The sequence below is a fragment of the Malania oleifera genome, chromosome 7, assembly GCF_029873635.1.
Source record: "Malania oleifera isolate guangnan ecotype guangnan chromosome 7, ASM2987363v1, whole genome shotgun sequence".
Taxonomy (NCBI): domain Eukaryota; kingdom Viridiplantae; phylum Streptophyta; class Magnoliopsida; order Santalales; family Ximeniaceae; genus Malania; species Malania oleifera.
Genome location: NC_080423.1, coordinates 95,113,634 through 95,136,703, shown reverse-complemented (window position 1 = coordinate 95,136,703; position 23,070 = coordinate 95,113,634). Strand labels below are relative to the sequence as shown.

Genomic DNA, 23,070 nt, shown 5'->3' with positions numbered 1-23,070 from the left:
AGTGCCACGTGTGCACACGCGAACACGCACACACTCCGTGTTGTGCGTTTTGCTTCAAGCAACCGAGCAGACTTTGGATCTATAGATGGCTGGAGACTGGAGAGATTGTGAATGGCAATGTCAATTTACAGAAGAATTGATATCCTTGTCTCTGTATCAGGCAAATAATTTTCTTTTATGATGAATAATAACAAAATAATTATCAATGAAATTTAATGTGGATCAGTAAAACTAGAAATAGATTCGTGCATTGCAAGTAACAGAATCAGAATCATAGTCAGATAGTTTTCAAAAGCAAAGATGAGCATATGCACAATAACCTTCAAATGAAAGTTTAGAGAGAGAGAGAGAGAGAGAGAGATTTTACTCATATAATATAATAGATGCCAGATACTATTAAAAGCCGACGAGGAGGTGAAGGATACAACAACAAACAACAACAACAACAACAACAAGCCACAAGTCCCACTGGGTGAATGATGAGAACGCATACAAAGGCAGGATAACTACAGTGTACTGAGTTCTCAAATTGCTTAAAAAATTAATCTCAAACAAAGGAGAGGAATCCAAATAAAACAATGATGACAAATTGACAATGACCATGACATTGTCAGTATCATAATGTCATATGATAAAACAGAAGGATGTCTGATCTCATGTATACAAAGTTCTAATGTCAAAGATGTGACTTAGATCATAGACAAAAGACTAGCTGGGTATGTCAATAGCCTGATAACTTTCCACAAAAAAAAAAAGGCTTAAAAGGGCTTAAAAAGTACAAGTCCTTTTCCACCAAAAGCAGGTATGATATGTAAAATGATTCAATTGTCCCCATGCTACAAGACACTAAACAAGCAGAAAACAACATTTAACACCACATTTTTAAGCATTCTACAAGAAGATAAACAGAGCCTAAACTGAAAAAGAACATACCTGTGGCACTCCTACCAAGTATTTAACAAGGGTTTTGTAGACTCCTGTTGCAGAACCAAGCTGGGCTAACTGCGCCCTCCTAACAATGGAACTTGTATTTAGCAACAAATTTACAAACTTATTCAAAGGCTGTACACAACCCACAAACTGAAATCAAGAAACCTCACCTTTCCATTTGTTGTTTCCACAGCAAAGCATAACGATCACGGATACTTCCACCAGAATCAACCAAAGCATCAATCTCGACTTGCTTATTTCTCTCTGAGCGCTCCCTTTGTTGTCTGATTAGTGTTCCTCGAAAATCTTGGGGCATGTAGGTCATAACTGCAATTACATTCACAAATACTTTCTCAGTTTTTTGAGAAATTTTCCTAACAGTAGCCTGAGCCACTCTTCTGATATGTGCATGTAGCAGAGTATTGCAGCCCAGAATCTTCAAGTCATTCCTTCGTATTAATAATTTGAATTGTATTTGAAGTTTGATTTGGGCTTACAATTTTTATATAGAACTATAATTTTAAGAAAATTAAATTTAAATATGAAATGCTAAGTTTGAGCTTTGAAGTAAAATAGCTACACTGACTGATTTATCAAGGATCATAACAGCTTGAAATTGGCAGCATGGCAGGCACTAAAACAACAGCTCTCCATAACATACCAGGGCGATGTCAAGAATATGTTCAACACCAAAGCATAACATTGGAGGAAATTTCTGATACTGTTCTTTCCACTTCGGCACTTCCACATTAAGAATGGGACCTGAGCTACTCCACTATCTTTCTTTTCATTTTAAACACCAAAGCAGGACAAGGCAACCCATCAAAACAACTAAAGATACCCAAACTAGTAATATTAAAATCCTTTCCACAACAGCAGTACGCTCACCTATACTCCCAAAAAAATCCCACGACAATTTTTGGTTGATAACTCCAAACAGAACTGGGGATTGCTATCAATAAAACCAATGAGTATGAGCAACTTAAAATTAAATATGTGGCTACAAGAGTTTATGCATGTGTTTTACGGAAAGTATAACAAAGTGTCCAGTGGAGAACAAGATGCACAATCACCCATAACAATCCCCCAAGACAAGATGAAAAAAAATTAAAACTCAAAAAAGCCAACCAAGTAAAAATTATAGGTCAGTGTCTCTTACCCATACATTAACTATCTTTCCACAGAACAGTTTGCCATGAAGCAAAGTCAACACTATAAAAAAATGAAAGGTGCATATGTAAACATTAACCTGTGTTGAATATATTTTCAGAATTTTTGGATTGGAAAGACTCCAATATCTTCAATGTGTTTTGAAATTTAACTTTAAGCTGCTCAATAATAGAAGCTAATTCAGCATCTTCAGCTGTGGACTGCTGTTGAAGCTGCACTCACAAAATAAATGCAGAATATAAAAAGGTGCAGCAACAATAATCTCAAAGTGGTTCTCAAGCTGAGAGTGAGTGTAAAATGATTTAAATCATTGGAAAAATATAATTTGGAAGAGCACCTCAAGAACATTTAAATTTTTAATCTAAAAAGTTAAAAATAGGTAATAAAATATTGTTTTCATGAGAAAACACAAAGCATCTGTCTTACCAATGGTGGCCAATGTGATCTTTCAAGTAAAAAAAGAATTTCCTCGATATGTTCTCGATTCTTCCACATGTTCTCATCAATTTTGTGGGAGCAGTCTGCTTCATTTACCAATAAACTTTCACCTAAATACCAATGGTTTTCATTATAGTTTTCCAAGTACAATCTATATGAGGTAGTTAATAAAAGCTAAGTAAATAATTGCCATTATTTTAGTTCAGTTAGTGGTAGTGAATATTGTGGTTATCAAACTACATAAATGATGCCCACATCACACAATCACGTTACCCAAAAAAAACAAAAAAAGAATTGCTATATATTGTGATGCTTTCCCCAAGATATTTTTACATTAAACTTGCATTAAGATAATGCATGAGTGTCTGCATCTGTGCATGTGTGTGACTTCAAACAATAAACTACCCCAAGTATTTCAACCAGCCAATTTTTTTTCCAAACACATGTTTATTCAAATAAATACATATACAAACTACTAAGGCACATGCAATTGGGCCAATCATTAAGCTCGAAGTACACACTGTACTTCAGCCACTAAAAAGACTAACTGCCTGCCAATATCCTTGAAATATATAATCTTGCTAACAGCATTTTCCATAAAGTAGAAAAAAGGAAACAAGTTCACCAAAAATTTAATACATCACTCCCTGAAGCTCACTCAAGTTCATCGGTAGACTTTCCAAAGTAACATCCCACCAACATCAATCAGATTCTCAGTGTGAGCGCACGCTTGCATGTGCATTTTGGATAAATAAAAGCCAGTATAATCACAACTCGACAACAGGACTAAATCACTTTCAAATGCATGATGACACTTGGGAACCATGACACTAGGTTCATCTTGCAAAAGAAGGTGCTGAGATGAAAGAACACAAGATTATTAAAAGAGAGAGAAGTGGACGAGGGAGGGAGAAAGAGAGAGGGATTTGGGAGGATCAAATGAGAGGGTTCTCTAGTGTTTCCATCTTCATTTCAAGGGCTTTGATATTAGTGTATTGCTAATGAGAGGATGGTTCTTGGGAAATGTGCTACCTTTGTTGGTGTATTTGGTTGGAGCCTAATGCAGAATCTTTAAGGATATAGCGAATTAGAGACTCCATTTGGACTTTTATGGTACATCATCAGAGAAGTAAGCTTTATAAGTTTTATTTGGTTATACTTGTATTTGTTTCTTTGCTTTTGCTTTCCTAAGGTGGATCATGATTTTGAAAACCAGACTGGACTAGCCAATCCAACTCAGTTCAACTGAAACTGATGGTAAGGTTTTTAAACCATAAGTAAAGCAAACCGGGGTCAATCTAGCAGAACCAAGTGTCCAAGTCTAATCATTTGGTGAGCCAATTGGGTTGACCTGGCCCTCCTATTTAAAAATAAATAAATAAACAATACTACAATTGAGCACATGATGGGGATCAACATGCACCTTGAGTATCTTTCGTGGACATTGTGACACGTGGACGACCACCCAAAGTCCACCATTGATGTGAACTTTACTTGCAGCAATTGAAGCTTCTCTTAGAAGCTAGCTTGGAAAGAGGATGACAGCTTGCAAGTCAAAGAGTCTTGGTTTTTCAAGAAGCATGACAACTTGCAAGTCAAAGAGTCTTGGGTTTTTAAGAAGCATTTATTTCATTTTAAGTTCCTATACTCCACTCTCATAATTATTCTAGTTCCTAGGCACCTATTTCTTATGACAAACTATTTCCTAGGAACCTCATTACCTATGTTTTAAATGTTTTATTTTACTTTTCTATTTTCTTTAATCTTCTAAGAAGCCATGTGCAAGTCATGTGCATGTAAGGCTATAACTTGTGAATCTTGTTCCGCTCCTTGTGAGTGAGTAGTGTGAGGCTACGTTCCGTCTCCCCGGAGATTGGGCGGTGAGAGACCGCGACAACATCAACGTCATCATCAACACTACACACCCACACCTCTTTCATAGCTCACAGCCACAACCACCTCAAGCTTCATTCTCGTCTCAAGATTCCTAAGGATCAACAAGCTTGTTCGTGGTGCGATTGAGTACTCATGTGTCATGGTGTTTGACATTCCGAATTTTTTGGTAATCTCGTTTCAATTCCTTGTTTGTGACCATCTAACACAGCCCCTAAAAGTACCTTGTCAGCTTTGAAACTCTGCCCGAAGCCTTGATTGAAAAACCTTGTTCACTCTCTTTGAATCTTCCTAGATTTTGAACATGAACATGCTTGCTAGTACCATGCTTAGGAATATTTGATTTATACGCTAGGACTTGTGATCTAAGACTTCTAATATAACATCTTTTAAAGGAAACTTGATTACTTGAATGAAATGATCAACTAAGGACTCTTAACCAAATCATATATATTTTCAAGATCTCAACAACTTGTGATCATTTGAATATGTTTGTGATGTTCATGCTTGGTTAATTCAATTAGTCTCATAGATTGTGATATTGTGTGTGTGCTACAAAGAGGGTCAACTGTAGGACTAGGGCTACTTAGAACCGTCCTACATCAGCACAACTTGGGCAGGAGCAGAATTGTGTACCCACAGCCTCTTCCATCAAACTAATTCAAGCACCTTACCACCATGACCATGGAGAATATGATAATAAATTGAACACAGTATATAAATTAATATATATATATATATATATATACACATATACACACACACACACTAGTCAATGTGTCAAGTGCGTTGCACGTGATTGCACGGGAATATTACATAAAATATTTTTATAATTCTTAATAAAATTTAAATAAATTTTAGAACAAAAAAATGGCATCCTTGGGCCACAAGGGTCACCGCTTCGTGAGGGTAGAGGAAGGGTCGTCACAGTGTACGCAGCCTTACCCCTGCTTTTATGCAAAGAAGTTGTTTCCTTGGACTCAATCCATGACCGACTGGTCAACCTTACCATTGATCCAATGTCCACAAATTAAAAATATATTATCATAATTTAATTTACAAATATAGAAGTATGAATATTCAGTGTAATTTATAGAAATTTATATTTGTTTAAAAACTATAAAATACAAACATAGATATAAGATACAATTATGATACCATGTAGATATATGAACAATGTAAATTTTAAAAAATATAGGATACGATATGACAGGAATGCTCTAATTAACATTATGCAGAACATTAAATTTTAATATTTATATATCATTAAAATATACATATAAATTTATATTTTGTAAAAAAAATTAATATATGACTTCTTTTACCTTAAAGGCCTTGTTTGGAATGTGGAAAACATTACGGAAAGAAAAGGAAAATATAAAGGAATCTATAATTTCATGTTTGGTTATAAAGGAAAGTGTGAAGAAAAAATAGATACACACATACAATATTGATGAACAAAAATTTTATTTTACTTGACATAAACTTTTGATTTCTTAATTTCTAATCATATTAGAACAATTTCATTTTTAATAATATTTTATATAGAGAGAAAGTATAATGAAAATGGATTTCCTTCTTATTTTCTTTTCCTTTTCTTAAACAAAATCCTTGACTGAATAAAGTTTAAATAATTAAATAAAATTGTTTCCCACTATTATTTAATACATCAACTAATTGAACTATTTTACCCTTTTTAAATATATTTGTATTGAATCAAATCCTCCACTTATATTCAATATTTGTTTAACTTTTAATGATAACAATCATCAACATTAGAAACATCATCATTAGACCATCTTCATAATATACACACATATGCATATACATACATATATAATATTACCATTCTGACCTCCAATTCGACTTACTAGTAAACCATTTTAAAACCATGAGGTTGACTCTTTATCCTCCTCTCCTGTAATCTTTCTTCTTCTCAGCCTAGTAAATTCTTTGTTTATACAAAAACAAAATGGAAATGAGAGAGAGAGAGAGAGAGAGTGATTGTGAGGGAGAGCTTTAAAGAAACAAACTTGACCTCCAATGAAAATTCCATCCTTCTATCCAAGCTGCAAACTACTTTTAGTGATATAAGGATTTATATAATACTTATTAGTTAGGTAGATAATGATACAACGTTCCACAATATTTAAGGCACACATGTAAAAAACATACACATTTTACACTACCAAAATAAAACATATCAAGAGTGCATTTGGATGGGGAGAAGTAGAAAGAAGAGAAAAAAGCTAATAGGAGAGAAGGGAAGATACATTAGTTTCTCTCCTAAATGTTTCATGTGAGAGAAACCCAAAGAAATCTATTTTCTTTCCTATATGGTTCAACTAATGGGAGAGAAGGAAAAAAAAAAATGTATATTGTGATTTTTTAATGTTACACTTGTAAGAAAAGTGCAGGATGCTAAGGCAATTACAACATATAAAATAAAGTTCTTTTCTGTTTTTTACATTAGAAGAAAGATTTACAAATTTTCTTAGATTAATCCCATTGCACAAGACTACATTAAATGTGGAATAAACCAACATGCACATTGAACTCCATGATCACAATAATTTAATTGGCCATATGAAAAATAACATACATAAGATTTGTGATTTTAGAAATGATTTGTGATTTTAGAAATTTTTAATTTTGTTAAGGGCATAATTGTCTTTTTGCAACATTGAGTTGGCTTCACTTCTTTTCTCTCCAAATCTCTCCGATTTGGGAAGGAAAAATGGACTTGAACCGTCTAGAGACCCTCTGAACCATATCCTGTTCTCAAGATAAGCACTCTCCCTCTCCTATTCAACTTCAATAACAAGCCACAAACTATCAATCTTTAATGTGCTAGAAATTCATACAATCTATTAAAAATAATGAGGCTGGTACTTCCTACTCTCATTCATTAATTGCAAGCTACCCACTAAATTAATTTGCACCATGGAAGAGAATTGAAGACCCTCCTTACATCAAAAATTATTAAATTCTGCAAGCATAAAAACAATAATACTTGTTAAATTCTTCCATTTTTTTCTATTTTTAACTTGTGCGTAGCTACTACATATACTCTTTTTTTTTAGCAATGCTAAGATCTTGTGCAAGAACCATAAAATTTCTTCAAAATCTCATTACATCATTGATTTGAAAGAAAAAAAAAATCTAAAACAAGCAGTAAAAAAATAATGCTTCTATTCTTATGTGATCTTACATTCCATAGGGGCTTTGCAACCACTTGGTTTTTGAAAGTTGTAATTAACTTGTGCATTATAAGAATGGGTCCATATAATATCAAAAATAACAAAGCCTTAAAGTCCAACTAGGTCATCTATTGCCACTCTGCATGATTTAGAGTAATACCCACTAGAAGTTGGAATGATGTTAAAATCACTTCTTACTACCTCAATCCAAGTTATTCTAGCAGCACCCAGCACCTTTTGTAGCCTCTTATGTCAATCAAATCACTCACTCTTGTTCGAGCATTAACTAGTATGCATTGCAATGCCCAAAGAGCTGCCAAGAACACCATATCCACCTTCCTCTAGCTTCCACAAATTACTATCATACTATGAATGCGATCCTTATTTTTCTTTTAAAGTCATGTTGTCCTTCCATCTTAACATTATCATTGAAGTTATAAACTTTATTTTGATATGTTGATGTTTTGATTCATAATCACAGGTCGTCTCATAAGAATCTTATTAAATGTCCTCTAAATTTTAGAGCCATTTTACAAACACATAGCACATACACTTCTCCATTTTAGCTTTGCTTTAGCTTGGTTCTTTGTTTTCGAAGAAAAAAGAGAAGAATTTACTATGAGTGACTGATAAGGGATCCTCCTAAAGAAATAATTACTTAAAAAAATTACAATAATGCTCCACTACAGTTCCTCCGAAGATCTGACAAAAGTAAAGTCTGAAAAAGGCAAAAAGAATGAGCCCAAAAAGATGCAAGGAAACCACTCTATCCCAAAAGAAGCAACGTGGATTTGATTTGCCACTAAAATCCTTGCATTCTTTCCTGTCCAAAGAGTACCAAGGAGCGCAAAGATAGCACATCCAAAGTACCCTCCCTTCCTTACTTCCCCCAAAGCCTCTGTAACACACTTTTAAGATAGCATCAACTGTCCTTAGGAAAACCACAAACTCACCAAAGATTAAAAAGAACATAAACCAAAGCCACTTAGCCATCCTGCAATGTACAAAAAATGGTTGATAGTTTCATTCATGGCACATAACACATATATCTAGACTTATAGCTTTGTGAGGCCTCCTTTTATGCAACAAATTATTGGTATTGAGCTGCTAAAGTACCAACATCCACATGAAAGCTTTAGTTTTGAAGGGAACCTTGCCTTCCAAATAAAATTATTCGAAGGGAAAGTACAGGTACTCAAGGATTTCGTAAGTGGAGAGAAGAAAAAAAAAAGATATAGTGGAAACAAAACCAGAGGATCCCCTACCCAAATCCTTGAGTCATCTTTCACCATGGGAGGAAAAAAATTCCAACACTCAATAAAATAGTTAAATTATCAACCTCTCTCTCATTGAGATTCCTAAAAAACTGAAAAAACCAAGAGAGGGACCCCCTCTTTCCAAATTGTAGAAATCAATAATCAGAGAGTTGTGTAACCTAGATAACATAAAAAGAGGGGGACTAAAGACTCCAACGAAACCTCACTTTCCCAAATATCTTCCCCTAAACAAAAGTTATTTCCATTACCAACCTAGAAACAAGTAAGAGGGAAGAATAAACGGGCTATCTGAGAAATGAATTTCCAAGGACTTGCATGAGAAGCACGGCCACTTCCCCTAATATCCCACCCATTCCGATGCAGACCATATTTACTTCTAATTACCATGTGCCAACGAGAGTCAACCTCCAAGGGAAACCTCCAAAGCCATTTTCCAACTAGAGAAATGTTTTTAGACCCCACATTCCCGAGTTCCAACCCTTCAAACTTAGGTATTCTAATCCTACATAGCTAACTAGATGATCTCTCTTACCCTCCCCAATCCTGACAATAAAAAAATCCCTCATAATTGAGAAAATAAAATATATAGTTATATTAGAAAGCAGCATTTGTAAGGATAATGCAACATCCTAATAATAAGTAAGCCATACTCCAGACCATCCCCCCTCCCCCCAAAATCTATTCCCCACACTCTCCACTGCTGGGTCCCAGAACAAAATTTAGCCAGGATTAGAAGACCCAAATAAGTAAGAGGCCACTCCAAAAAGGTGCAACCTGCTAGGTCAGCCAACCATCTAACTCTGTCAAACCTATGTTGATACCCACTACCCCACTCTTAGACATGTTATCTTTAGACCCAGAATATTCTAAAAGATTTTCAATAAGGTAAGAGTCTTGTGAAAATTCAGACAACACCATCCTCAAGAAAAATGAGGGTGTATCCGAAAATTTGAGACAGGAGTCAGGACACTACGATCTCCTCCACCTACCTTGACGCCCCAAATGACATTGAGACATTGGGCATGATTGATCATCCTACTCAGCACATCCACAACTAAGATAAAGATAAATGGGGAAAGATGATCCCCTTGCCTCAAGCCCCAAGAAGCCTGACACCATTCCCTTGGCTAACCATTTACTATAGCTGATAGAGTCACTGTAAACAGGCTCTCTTTTATCAATTTCATCCAAACCCCACCAAAACCCTTCAAGACCAACACATTATCAAAGAAACTCCAACTAACCATATCTTAGGCTTTTTCAAAGTCTAATTTGAGTAAAACACCTCACCCTCCCCTTTTCCTCACATCCTTCACCACGTCATTTACCATAAGTACAGCATCTAGACTCTGTCCATCCTCAATAAAGATGGACCGTTCTAGTGGAACTTGGTGTATTACGTCATCTTTAAATTCTCCTTTTGCTTGCATAATTTATCTAATGTAACAAAATCTACTACTCTTGCACGGATAGCACAAAAATAACAGGTGTATCAAAAAGCAAGGGCAGTGGATGCATAGCTAATGGCCATGAATTTTTTTTAGGCATGGGCAACCTTATCTATGTAGGTATTTTAAGCCCATAATTTTTATATAAGAAATTTCCATTCATAAGAGAAAAACAAAAAGACAAGCCGTGGATAATAAAACATCCTCCAAACAATTACAAAAGTGTTGCTCACCAATCCCTTTGGAGGTGAGACCCCCAAAAATTATCCAAGGAATGGGCCCCAATAGAAGTGAGAAAAATAACTCTATCCTATAACAAGTATAAAAAAGTAGTTTTGAAATTGAAAATCCCCACATTTCTCTCGGTCCACAAAGTCAAAAGAATAGCAAGCACTGTACAAATACATAAGGCCATCCCTTTTTCACTCTTTCCAAAACCACATCAGCAAGAATTCATCTACTTTTTGCACAAGAGTGCACAACTATCCATGTGTCCCTAAAAATAGAGACAATGATATAGCAAAGCTTCTCACCACCCGAAAATGTAAAAACAAATGCATAGTCCCACTAGATTCTAAGCACACCTGGCAATATCAAGGCTGATAGCCTTATACGTTCTTGTTACATTAACAAGTCATCTATGTTAATCCTATCAAGAGTCAAAGTCCAAATGAAAGCCTTGATCTTAAAAGGAACCTTAGGGTTCCAAATGACCTTATTCAAATGAAAAGAACACGAATTGAAGGTCTCAATAAATGAAGGAAGAACGACTTAGAAGAAAAAGAGCCCAATGAATCCCCCAACCGAACCCTTGAGTCACTCCTCGAAGGAACAAAAGAATCCAAAACATTCAGCAAAGTAATAGGCTCATTGACCTGTCTTTCATCAAGACTCCTAAAGAAGTGGAAATCTCAAGAAGGAGAGCCCCCTCTGAGCAATAAAAAGAAAATATTGGAGCATTATGAATGGATGGCCATCTAAAAATATGAGGCACTCCCACCCAAAGATCCTCCAAAAACCAAATCATATTGCCATCGCCTGCTATGAAGGATGTATTTTGGACCTTTGAGTTCAACTTACAAATAGTAAGGATAGTAAATAACATTGTTATAAGATGCAATTGATAGAGAGTAAAAAATAATTCTTTTTTCTTACTGGTACATGTGATAAATAAATTAATGAAACAAAATACATCAGCTTGTAATATGATATACTCAATTGATCTATTAGGCACACAAAACATACAATAAATTTTAAAAACAAAACAAAAAAACTAGTAAATTTAGAACAAAAAATTATATTTTGTAACCAAAGCTTTAAAACTACTTTAGGATTAGGCACCATATGAGCAAGAACCTTCACCAAGACATGAATTATGCCCTCACTCTTGTTTACACAATGTATTTTTTGATGTTTTTTTTCATTTTGATTTTCAGTTAGGTATGGAGGACAATAGCCACAAATCTCTGCAAATTGAAAGAAAAATATTTTATTTGTGCTGGGAAAAAGTTGGGAAGGGGGTTTCATACATCTGAGGAGAAATATTGGAATTAGAACCAGTTAAATTAGGCTTACAGTGCCGGATACAAGATGGGCGTGTGAGTGTTTCTCATTGGTATCCTTGTCATTGGAGCTCATATCCCATGGTGGTTGGCAATGAAATAAAATTGTAAGAATAAGTTTTTGAAGTTGGGAACGCAATTGAATGGTAAGATTTTCTCCATTTTCATCCCTAGCAGTTTGAACTTTGGATTGAGAGAGTTGGTGAAGGTATGTAGAACTGTTGCGGTCGGTGGTGAGAAAAAGAGTAGATCTCAAGAAAAGCTCTACAATAATTCATCAGGGAGACGGGCAATGTGACAACCATGTTCAAACCTAGTACGTGGTGGAGTAGCAGCGGCTGGAGGTTCAAAAGTTTACAATGCAACTAGAGCCATAGTTTTCAACCTTGGACAAGTCAATTCAAGCAGGTCAGACCAAACAAGTCACTTTACCAGTCCAGGCTACATCTCTAACTCAGTTTTTTTAGTGAAACAGGACCAACTAGCAGACTTGGCCAGACGCAGTAAACCAAATGGATCAACATCAACCCGACGCCATACACAAAAAAAATTTAGTAATGCAGCTAATGAGATTTGAAGCCCCAACCTCAACCAAAATAATGAAGGGACTTACCACCAAGATAAATGTGATTAATTGTTTACATACTGAAATACACAATATATACACATAAGTATTATTTACACACACATACAAACACCCTAAGTACATTTCAGGTAAAACAAACCTTATCTTCTTACTTTTCAATATTGGAGATATCGAATCTCAGACAGTGGGGGTATTGAAGGGGAGAATCTGTCTATAAACAGAGTCGGAATGAGTAGTTTCACCCATGGTCTTAAATTTCCACGAAATTGTCGAAATTTCCAATTTCCGTCACCCTCGAAATCGAAATGGCAATCAATTTCCGTATTGCATAATTTCCGTCGAAATCTCAACGAATCATCCGAAATTTATCGAAATCTCAAAATTTTAGCGAAACTTGTCGAAATTTTAACTATACGCTGAATTTTCGTCAAAATTCAAATGAGAAATTTAGGAGTGAATTGAAATTTCTATCTTAATTTATTTTATCAAAACAAAAGATTATTACAAGTTCTTTTGAAATTATATGAAAAAATAAACTTACGGTAACATTTTATTTAACTATTCATGTCTAAATTATCATTATTTGTATAATAAATAATATTAAAATGATTTATGAATTTCATTTGTATTAACTGAATATGTTTAATGTATATTATCTTACAAATATGTTTAATGCACATACTATTTTACAACTTTTCCACCTCATACAAAACATATATGTATTTAATTTGTAATATATTAGTCCTAAAACTTATATTATTATGTTTGTTAACCATTTCTAAAGTTTCACAAAGAATTCCATGCTTCACTACTAATTTCCGTTATTTTTTCAAATTGAAATTGACATTGAAATCGAAATTTTCGTCGAAATTTCCGTACTTTTGGAGCTTCGAAATTTGAGTCGAAATCAAAATTTAACACCTTGGTTTCACCCATACAGCGAATTATCTGAATTATTAGTTAGGGAGGATCCTTGTCGCAATGTTGAGCAGCCACAAAGCATTCGCTGGCAAGTAGTGATCTTGAGTGTTCAAAAATCCAAGATTGCTAGGTTCAAATCAGCCAGTGTGAAAGCTGTTCAAGGGATTTAGGCTAATGAGGTTGTAGTTAATAAGGTATACTCTCATCAAATGGCAATGTAGGTAGGAGTTGAAATGAGAAAAATATTTGAAGGGAAGCAAAATAGTTCTAATGTGATAGCATCCAAATCTTTGAGAATGAGTTTGGACAGGCATTTGTGTATTGTGGAAAATATGGTTGCTCAGCAAATTGAGTCATGAGAGGATTGTGATGGATAGGGGTGGCAAAATGGGTCATGACTTATCGAGTCACCAGGACCCGCCCGTTTTAAATGGGTTCGAGTTTAGGGAAGTCAACCTGTTTAATAAACGGGCGGGTCATGGTTGACCCGTTTATAAACAGGTCAATCCGGGTTCGGGCCGGGCCACCCATTGGGTGACCCATTTATTTACCTCTATATATATACACATTTAACCAAAGGTCTAAAACCCTAATTTTCTTACTCACATGGACGCGGAAACGGCCACACCCACTGCCCTCTGCTGCTCTGCACACTGCACCACACCCACTGCCTACACGCAACACGCCCCCTACACCCCTAGGCCAAGATTTCATCTTCAATCTCTAATTCTCCTCAATTCCTCTTCTGGCAGTAGAGCACCAGCACGCCGTCGCCGCAATACGCAAAACCTCTCGACCCTCGGGTCTCGCTGGTCGTCGCTGCTCTCCTCTCGCCTCTCGCGTCGCCGGTCCCCCTCCCTCTCACTCAGTCACTCTCAGTCTCCCTCACCCTCAGTCCCTCTCACGATCTCACATCCTCAGTTTCCCTCTCACCAGCCCCCCCCCTCCCTCTCAAGTCTCGACTTCACTCTCATTTGCTGACTTGCATTTGTTTTTATTTGTTTTTTTTTTTTTTTGCATTTTACAGTTTTTTTTAAGATTAACAAATAAAATAAGAGTACTTTTCTTTAAAAGATAAATTTAAAAAATTAAAATATATAATTATTTTTTAAACAGGCAAACTATGACCCGCCCGTTTAATAAACAGGGTTAGGGTTTATATATTTGCAACCCATTTAACATTGACCCGTTTAGGACCTGGCCTGTTGGCAACCCGCCCTGCCCACCCATTTTGCCACCCCTAGTGAAGGAGATCAACTTAAGGAAAAAATGAATTGGGGTGATGAATCTGAAAATGAGAATGATGTTGATAATGAGTTTATTAGTGATGGAAAAATGTTTTTGGATGAGGTCCAGGAGCAATATGTGCACGTTTCAAACTCCTCCAATTTAGTTGGTGAGATTTCTCATAAGCAAGCAACTCCGCTCAATAATGCGGCAAGGCACTCCTATTTTATGGATGATGGTATGAGTAAAGAGGAAGTTCTTGACCACAGGTCCACAACAAAGATGGTATTTAATCTACCCCTGCGTTGCCTGCAGTGGAGATCAATGGCAAGGATACTGAGGTTCAAAAATGGTGGACCAGAGGAGGTTGTAGTGGCCTAATCCTACAAGTCAAGTTGTTCAGTTAGATAGCGGTAAAGCAAGGTAAATAAAGTTCAGTAGAAGCTAGAATATTTGTAGTTTTCAATTAGTTATGATGGAAAAGGCCTAAATAGGGGCTGTCGATTTTAGTGCTAGGTTTCCTTTGTTGTGCTACTTTTTTTTTTCTCTCTTTTTTTTATTTTTGTGGTTTTTCACTTTCTTCATCTTTTCTTGTGGGGATTTGTGGTTCAAAATTTTTAAAATTTTCCTTGTTCTCAATATATTTCTTTAGTCATCAAAAAAATGCAATCTATAAAGCTCAATGCACAAGGCTCCCACTCCATCGGGAGTCCACAAAGGGCAGCATGTCCCTTGGAGTGACGGTTTTTTTAGTGATTTGACCATTAAGCCAAGGCTCACCCTCAAAACACATTATTGGGGGGTCTAAGAAAGGCATAATATATGCAACCTTATCTCCACAATTGAAAAGGTTATTTCCATGACTTGATACAAGACCTTCTTGTTTGAGTCGAGGCTCAACCCTCAGCCCTCAAAATGTGACAGCCAATGCACAAGGCTCCCACACCATCAAGGCCCAAGGGTCTAGGAAGGGCTTGATGTTTGCAACCTTAGCTACATATTTGAAGAGACACTTCCGTGAATTGAACCTTCAAGTTTGGATGTTTACCTTAATAAGGAAATGGTTATGGAGGTTTCCCTTAGAATTTGATTCCCTATGGCTCAAGGTAATAAAGAGTAAAGACGGAATAGAAAAGTATAGTTGGCATTCCAAAGGGAGTGGTAATGCCACTCATGTAAGTCCTTGGAAGTTTGTTTCCCCAGTTGCTAGTCTTTTCTTTCCTCTCAATCATTTTAAAGCAGGTAATGGGGATGATTGAAACCTGGATCTATTTAAATTTGCAGCTCAAGATGGAACCCTAGCTCTTGCGACCCATCCTCCCAGCATCCAATTCCTGAACGTCTCATCCTTTAACTTCTCTCCCAGCCTCGATTCATCAGACAGCTTAGCCTTCCTAGGGGTGTAAGTGAGAAAAGCTTACTCGCGACCTACTCGGGCTTGACTCATCCCCTAACTCAACTCAACTTGATTCTATTCAAGTTCGAATCGAGTTTGAGCTACTCGAGTATTTTAATAAGTCAAGTTAGAGCTCAATAATAGTGCTCAAGTTGAGTTTCGAGACTAATCGGACTTTTTAATTTTATTATTTTTTCATTATATATATTAGATATGTATTTAATATTAATTTATAATCGAGTTGAGCTTAATCGAGTCAAGCTCAAGTTTTATGAACTTATAGTCGAGTCGAGTTTGAGTTTAACAATTATGAAATCGATCGAGTTCGAATCGAATTTCCAGCTCAACATTTTTTAGTCGATTCGAGTCTATGTATTTTACTGTGACGACTCAGCTCAATTCGAATACACCCCTAAGCCTTCCACCTCCATCCCAGCTTCCAGTTGCCGACTCGCTGGAAATCACAGCAACAATCTTGGCTTCAAAAATCTCTGCCTCACGCAAGAGCTTCATCGGAGCCCTAGCGAGACTTGCAACCCTCTTCTCTACTGAAGGCTTGCAGTCTCTTCTCTCCCAAACGTTTGTAGCCCTAGCTCCCTCGCTCTCTCTCTCTCTCTTAGGCTTGCTACTTCCCATACTTTGTTCATCTTCAAGCTTGGATGCTGTTGAAATCTCTTCTCCCGAAGGCCAATAACAACGGGAAAAGAGAAACTCTCCAAGGCTCTTTACGTTTCCTAGCCACAACTTTAGCAGTGTTTAATATGAGGACACGCGATGGTTCTCTCTCTCTCTCTCTTGAAGGAACTTGAATCACTCTCACGCTCTTGATTGAGATGTTGTTAGTCATTGATGATGGGGATTTGTTCAGTCCAGATTGAGGGAAAATCCTTCGATCTGAGATTGGATAAAGTGGGGAAGGTTGGAGCTTTGTTCATTCTTAAGAAGAATCAGCCACGTAAATGGTGGGTTTGATTTTCTTCATCTGCAGCAAAATGGTTCTCACAGGGATTCTTATCTCTTGCTTGAAATTTAAGCAAGGGTGTTTGTAGAACTCAAGCGGGTTTTGTTGATTATTGGAAGGTGATTCATGAGACGAGGACAGGGAAATTCCTAGAATTAGGGCACGGATAGAGAGGCAAAAGATATTCTATCTTCTTTCCTACTAAAGGATTCAAAAGCAATGGGTGGTTTTGGTTTGGAAAATGCCAGGAATTGATGGAATTAATAGTGAAAGGAGGAATTGGGAATCAATCCTGGAGTCAAATAGTATCAGGAAAATATGATGCTGATGGAGTTCCTTTGATTCCTACAATTGGTGCTTGCTCGATTCCTAATGATGGAGTTCGCTCAATCCCTAAGGATGTCGGAGGTGGTGAGTGCTCGATATGGGGAAAAGATGCAAGAGAAGACCTTACAGACAGCTCTACACAATCAATCGACATCGTTAAAGGAGAAGGTTCCGGCAGAGGAGGTTAGTCTTGAGGTGGCTAGGGTAATCTGCATAGACCATAGAATGATGAAGGTCATGTGGGCTGGGCCTGGGTCTTTGACAATTAATTTAGACATGGGCCAGTTCTTTAAAAGCAATAATGGGCTTTTAAAATTTCTGATGGGCCTGTAGGTCAAGGAGGCTCAAGAAAAAAATTTTGATTCTATATTAGGCCAAATTAAAGTGGAGAAATTTCAGTAAGGTAAATCTCAATTGGGCCAATCGGAAGGGCAAGCCCAAATGCTTAGTCAGGTTTCCAGTCAAAAAGAAGATCTTCTAATGAAAACTTGCGAAGCTATGAGAATTAATCTCTCCTCATAACAGAAGGAAGACATGCGCAATTCATCCCTTAAATCATCTTCTAACAAGATCTATGGTAGTTAAGAGGAGAGAAGCAGTTGCTCTGACAACAAAAAAGAAAAGGAGGCAAAATCAGGTAGGTGGCCTGCTAAACAGTCTACTAATAATTTAGAGAGTGGTGCATCTCCTATTCTGGAGAAGAATGATAGTAGGGAGGGTTCCAAGATTGAGTTTGGGGGATCTTCTTCAAAGAATTTTAATTCTTGTAGAGTTCAAAATCAAGATTTTATTGTTGGTTCGGGAGGATTCAAATGATAAGGGAGTTAATTCAAATAATCTAAGGATTCGAAAGGTTTACGCTGTCCGTAAGGAAGTGCAGTTGGGTTTTGAGGGGAAGACATATTTTGAAGATAATTGGGATTCATCTGGAGACAAAACAAAAAATAAATAAATACTAAAAATTTTCTTAAGAGAGATTCTAAAGGTGTTTTAAGTATAGTGGAGGAACCAATTGTTGAGGGGATTAATACAAGGATCGTAAGAGATGAGAGGATGTTTCAGAGGGTGATAGTGTAGGTAGTAGTGAATTTGAATGTGACAAGGGTTTACTTTTGGATTCAATTTAGGAGCAGCAAGGAATTTTTTTTCGACTCTTCTAATGATTGTCTCAGGGATTTTATCTTATATGCCCACCTCCTCCTCTAGAAGGTTTAGATGGAATTAATATTTTTTGAGGATGATGCTTCTAAAGAGGGGCTGAAGGTGAGAGTTCACCCTTTTATTGGGTTTGATAGATGCTTTCGTGCAAAATTCAAGGGTGGATACAAGGCTTTGGATTGGGGACGCTTCAGGGTCTTTCTCTTCAAAGTCTTTCTTTTCCAATCTCATAAAATCCACAAATCCTAGCCCTTTCCTCTTACATAAGGCTGTTTGGAAAGCAAAGAGTCCTCTTAAAATCCGGGCATTATTTGGACCTTAATTCTTAGCAAGATCAACACAAATTTTATGCTACAAAAAAGGAGGCCTTACAAAGCCCTTAGTCCAGATATTTGCATGTTGTGCAATGAGTCTAATGAGACTATTAGTCATTTGTTCATTTATTGTAACATAGCAAGATGCATGAGGGGCAGTTTGTTTTCATACCCAAATATGTATTGGGTGGCTCTAGCTACAATTCAATATTTTTTGGAAGTGAAGTTTTGGGGTTTCTCGGAAGAAGGAGAGTGAAAGAATATTTTGGGACTGCGTTGTTTTTACAATCTTGTGGTCGCTTTGGCTGGAAAGGAATGCTATGGTTTTTAAAGATCAAAAGACTTCAACAAGATTGCTTAGAGAGAAAGTAATTTTTCTTGCTTCTTTTTGGCTCATTCTTTTGGGGTTTTGGGGGGATATTTCACTGTCTGACATTCAAAGGGATGGGAAAGCAGCTTTGATGTAATTTGTCAGTTTTTTCCTCTTTTTTCTTTTGATCTCTTTATTGGAGGATTTCTTATCCTCATTTCACTGTAATTATGGTTTATTTTTAATTGATTTTTTTTATTATCTACAAAAGTTTAAATTTTTACCATTGAGTCAAGGCTTAGCCTCTTAGTTATCAAGAAATAATATAAATCAAAATATATATATATATATATATATTAAAAAAAAGCATCTCCAGGCCACAAGGCTCCCTACTTGGTGGGGCTAGGGAGAGGGTCATCACAATGTACACAACCTTACCCCTGCTTTTATGTAGAGAGGTTGTTTCCTTGGACTCAAACCCGTGACCTACTGGTCACAAAGGAGCAACCTTACCGTTGATCCAAGGCTTGCCCTCAAACGGTACTATATATCATAAAATTTATCACTAAAAAGTTTATTGCTTAGAACAAAATAAAAACGAGAAAATAAATATCAAGTCATCCCCATTATAGTCTTCTTCCCCTCTCTTATTCATATAGCTAATGAGGATTGATTTACAAAAGAAAATTTTGAGAGAATATGAGAAGAGAAAGTACCCAAAGAAATAAATTTTTGCCATGATAGGCCTGTAGTGGATGTAGCAATCCCATAACGACCATAGGAGCCACTATGACAGTGATTTTTATTCCCACGACTTTAATGGTGCGTAAGAGTATCAAGACCCCAAAAATTCATCATGGTACACGACAATCATGGTTACTATTCATGGCTATTATTCAAAACCATTCACCTAGGGATAGGAATGTTGTGCCACTAAGTTTAAACATCAATGACAACCAAGCCTGAGTCCCCACTAGGTGGGGTCAACTACAAGAATCCTATTCTACCATTCTATAATCTAGGGGGTTGTGTTTCAGAAGTTGGAGTGTTGTCAAAACCTTGCCATCCAAATCGTACTTATTCTAGGTCCACTCGTGCTCCTCTTGTTGCCACTAATATAAACTAGCTCGCTCTCTCATGCATTGTTTGGCCTATGTTGCATTGTTGCTACACAAACATCATAACCACCCTTCCTTGCTTGTCTTCTGCAGGAGTTACACCTTACTTACCACAAATGTGTTTTCTTTTGCAGTTTATCTTATAGACTTGTACCAATCCTCCACCTAAAAATTCTCATCTCAACAACTTCTAATGTGTTGCTTCATAGTTGCCCAACATTCTAAACCATAAAACATGACTAGTCTTATAGTCATCTAATAGAAATTTTCGATTTAATTTTAAGGGTATTCCACGATCACACGCGCCCAAATTACTTCTCCAATTCACAACCTTCTTAACATTATGTATTACATCTTCTTCATTTTCTCCTTCAGCTTGCATACTAGATGCAAGATATCAAAATCTTTAATTTCTTCTAAAATGACTAAAAGTTCATTTCATGTATTCTATCATGCTTTACTTATCTAAAAAACTTTAGACTCTAAAGTTTCTCTCCATAATTTCAAATTAGATTAGATTCTAATCCACATCTAGTTTTACAACAATATCGTATGCAAACAACATACAACATGGTTGTCCCAAGGTCTAAGTTCAACAACACACAACTTGACACCATGATGGCACCAAGTGACACACTTGTTTAATCCAATGATACTCGCACACAAATTCATTAGTTAAGTCCTGCATGTGTACAACAATGAAACAACATTCACAAGGCAACAGTGTTTACGAGAGCAACACCTCCTAACCTTTTCTCTTATTCAAAGAAGAGGATGCACACTCTAACAGTGCATGAACACCATGCATGAATTCCCTCTAGTGTCCCATGCCACCCAATGTCAAATTAATACATAGTTGACACCACCAATTGCCTTGAGCCTATAGTTGACAACCTCAACTGTCTAAGTTGTGTTGGACACAGCCAGCATTTTCCAACAAGGCTAAACAAGTTACGCTTACAATTATGTCGCTTAGAACATGCCCAGATGTCAACCCACAAATTTACCATTCACCCAAGCCTATAAATCAACCTTACAAGGAAAAACTGTCAAGTCACTGCCCTGCTTAGTCAACATGTCAACACTACATCATTAGACATTAACATTGCATACTACCCACAAGTCAACACTTTGTGTCAAGCATGGTTTCCCCTTAACCATGACTTGTTCCATGTCCTAGCAACACCATATGTTAATGAGACACTTTACACAACCAAGTTAACCATCTAACCATGTCAACAGAAACCAGCCACCGTAAGCAACCTTGTAAGGGACCATGGCCCCAACCATGTCCATCTCTGACCATGTTGAGAAGGCAACTTAAAATCTAGGTGCTCCTTCTTTAGCAACATGGACTATCCAACCATCAAATGTCAAGACAAACCATGACAGGCCATGATAGGCTATTGCCTTGGCAAATGAGTTGCCCAAACCATGTGCCTTGACAAAGTCAAGCTAATCAATGGTCTTACATATGACCACTGAACATCTTCTCAATTGCTCCTCTTCGAATTTACAAAAATTTCATTTTGTGCTGGGTGTCCTACTTCTACTTATCTTAAAGCCTCTAGTATCTAAGAATGTCCACCACCATTTTCACTTACATTGTTCTCCATCTAATTGCATCTATGAAGACAATGTCATATTAAACACAGCATCAAATAACCAATCAGAACTCAAAATTAGATTCAAAGAAGTAGCTACTGCTTTCACCATAGATTATAATACAAGGATCACACAATTTCACAAGAAAACACTGGTTCCAAAAGTTAGGTAGTTTACCATACTCCGCTGCTTCTACTAAGGCACTGCACCCTTGAAGGCCTTAAAAATTAAACACTTGAGTAAAAAGTGTGAACACTAGAGCGCCCCAACTACATTGACCCTAACGATCCAAACCCCTAGTCCCAAAAAATTTCTTCTCGCTCTGAGAGCGAAACACAAAAGAAAATTGATAGGGCCGTACCATGCTAGTTCATACATCCAAAAATTGGAGGCAAGGAACTTTGAGTTGAGACCTTTGCTCAAACAACAAAATGACACCAAAATGCAACTTGAAAAAATTATAACGCACTGATGCGCACGAAGCATATTGAGAATGATGAAAAGGAGAGAACTGTATTTGCACAGGTTTGCACACAAAATTAAGGAATGGGGCAGGAAGTTCACCTTCAGAAAGCGAAGAATCCTTCAGCAAATCGCCGGCCAAAGAACGAATCTGGGTTGTGAGGCGAGAGACATCGTCGGACAAAGGGGGAAATGGGTACTTGTCGTAGTAGGAAGCCAGAAAACTCTTGGTTATCGGCACCAGACCCTCCGTAGAAGCCATTGACGAGCAAGAAGCATCTACCGCCGCATGCTCGATCGAACATGTGTCTTCACTTCCGTGAAATTGCCGGGATTAAAAACTGCTTCATATTTGTTTTATTCACCGTACACGTTTCAACGACGGCTTTAAAGTTCTCGTTTAAGAAACTCAAATTACCATTCTTGTGGTCGTTGTGATGCACATGGCAGTAGTAATTTTCAAAAGTTATGAAAAAAGAAAATGAGAGATCAATTCAAATTTGTAATCATTATTTGATTTTTATGTTAATAATTCTTAATGAGTTGAAAACTTAATTGCACGCATGTTTTTAAAACAAAAAAAAAAATGACTAATTGAGCTTTTCAACATTAAATATATATATTTATAATTGAAATATTAAATATAAATTTAAAAACTAAAATGATTTAAATTCAAATTAACAGGGACCCATGGGATATCATTTAATTTTAATATAAAATAATTTTATTTGAAAACTATTGATACTAATTTTAAAGCAATAATGTAT

General features: G+C 36.6%; 1 protein-coding gene across 3 annotated transcripts in view; it reads right to left on the bottom strand.

Annotated features, from left to right (window-relative positions):
- LOC131159652 (uncharacterized) overlaps positions 1–22,796 on the bottom strand; it is a 50,524-nt gene extending 27,728 nt beyond the window's left edge. The window contains exons 1-5 of one of the 3 annotated variants that reach the window (XM_058114708.1): positions 22,406–22,796; positions 2,527–2,648; positions 2,180–2,312; positions 1,101–1,257; positions 934–1,012 (exon numbers count right to left, since the gene is read on the bottom strand). In XM_058114708.1, the coding sequence (XP_057970691.1) occupies positions 934–1,012; positions 1,101–1,257; positions 2,180–2,312; positions 2,527–2,648; positions 22,406–22,565 (651 nt within the window). In that variant the 5' untranslated portion in view covers positions 22,566–22,796. The remainder of the gene's footprint in view (positions 1–933; positions 1,013–1,100; positions 1,258–2,179; positions 2,313–2,526; positions 2,649–22,405) is intronic. The other 2 variants (XM_058114709.1, XM_058114710.1) reach the window with 2 other exon arrangements.
- Positions 22,797–23,070: the final 274 nt, after the last annotated feature.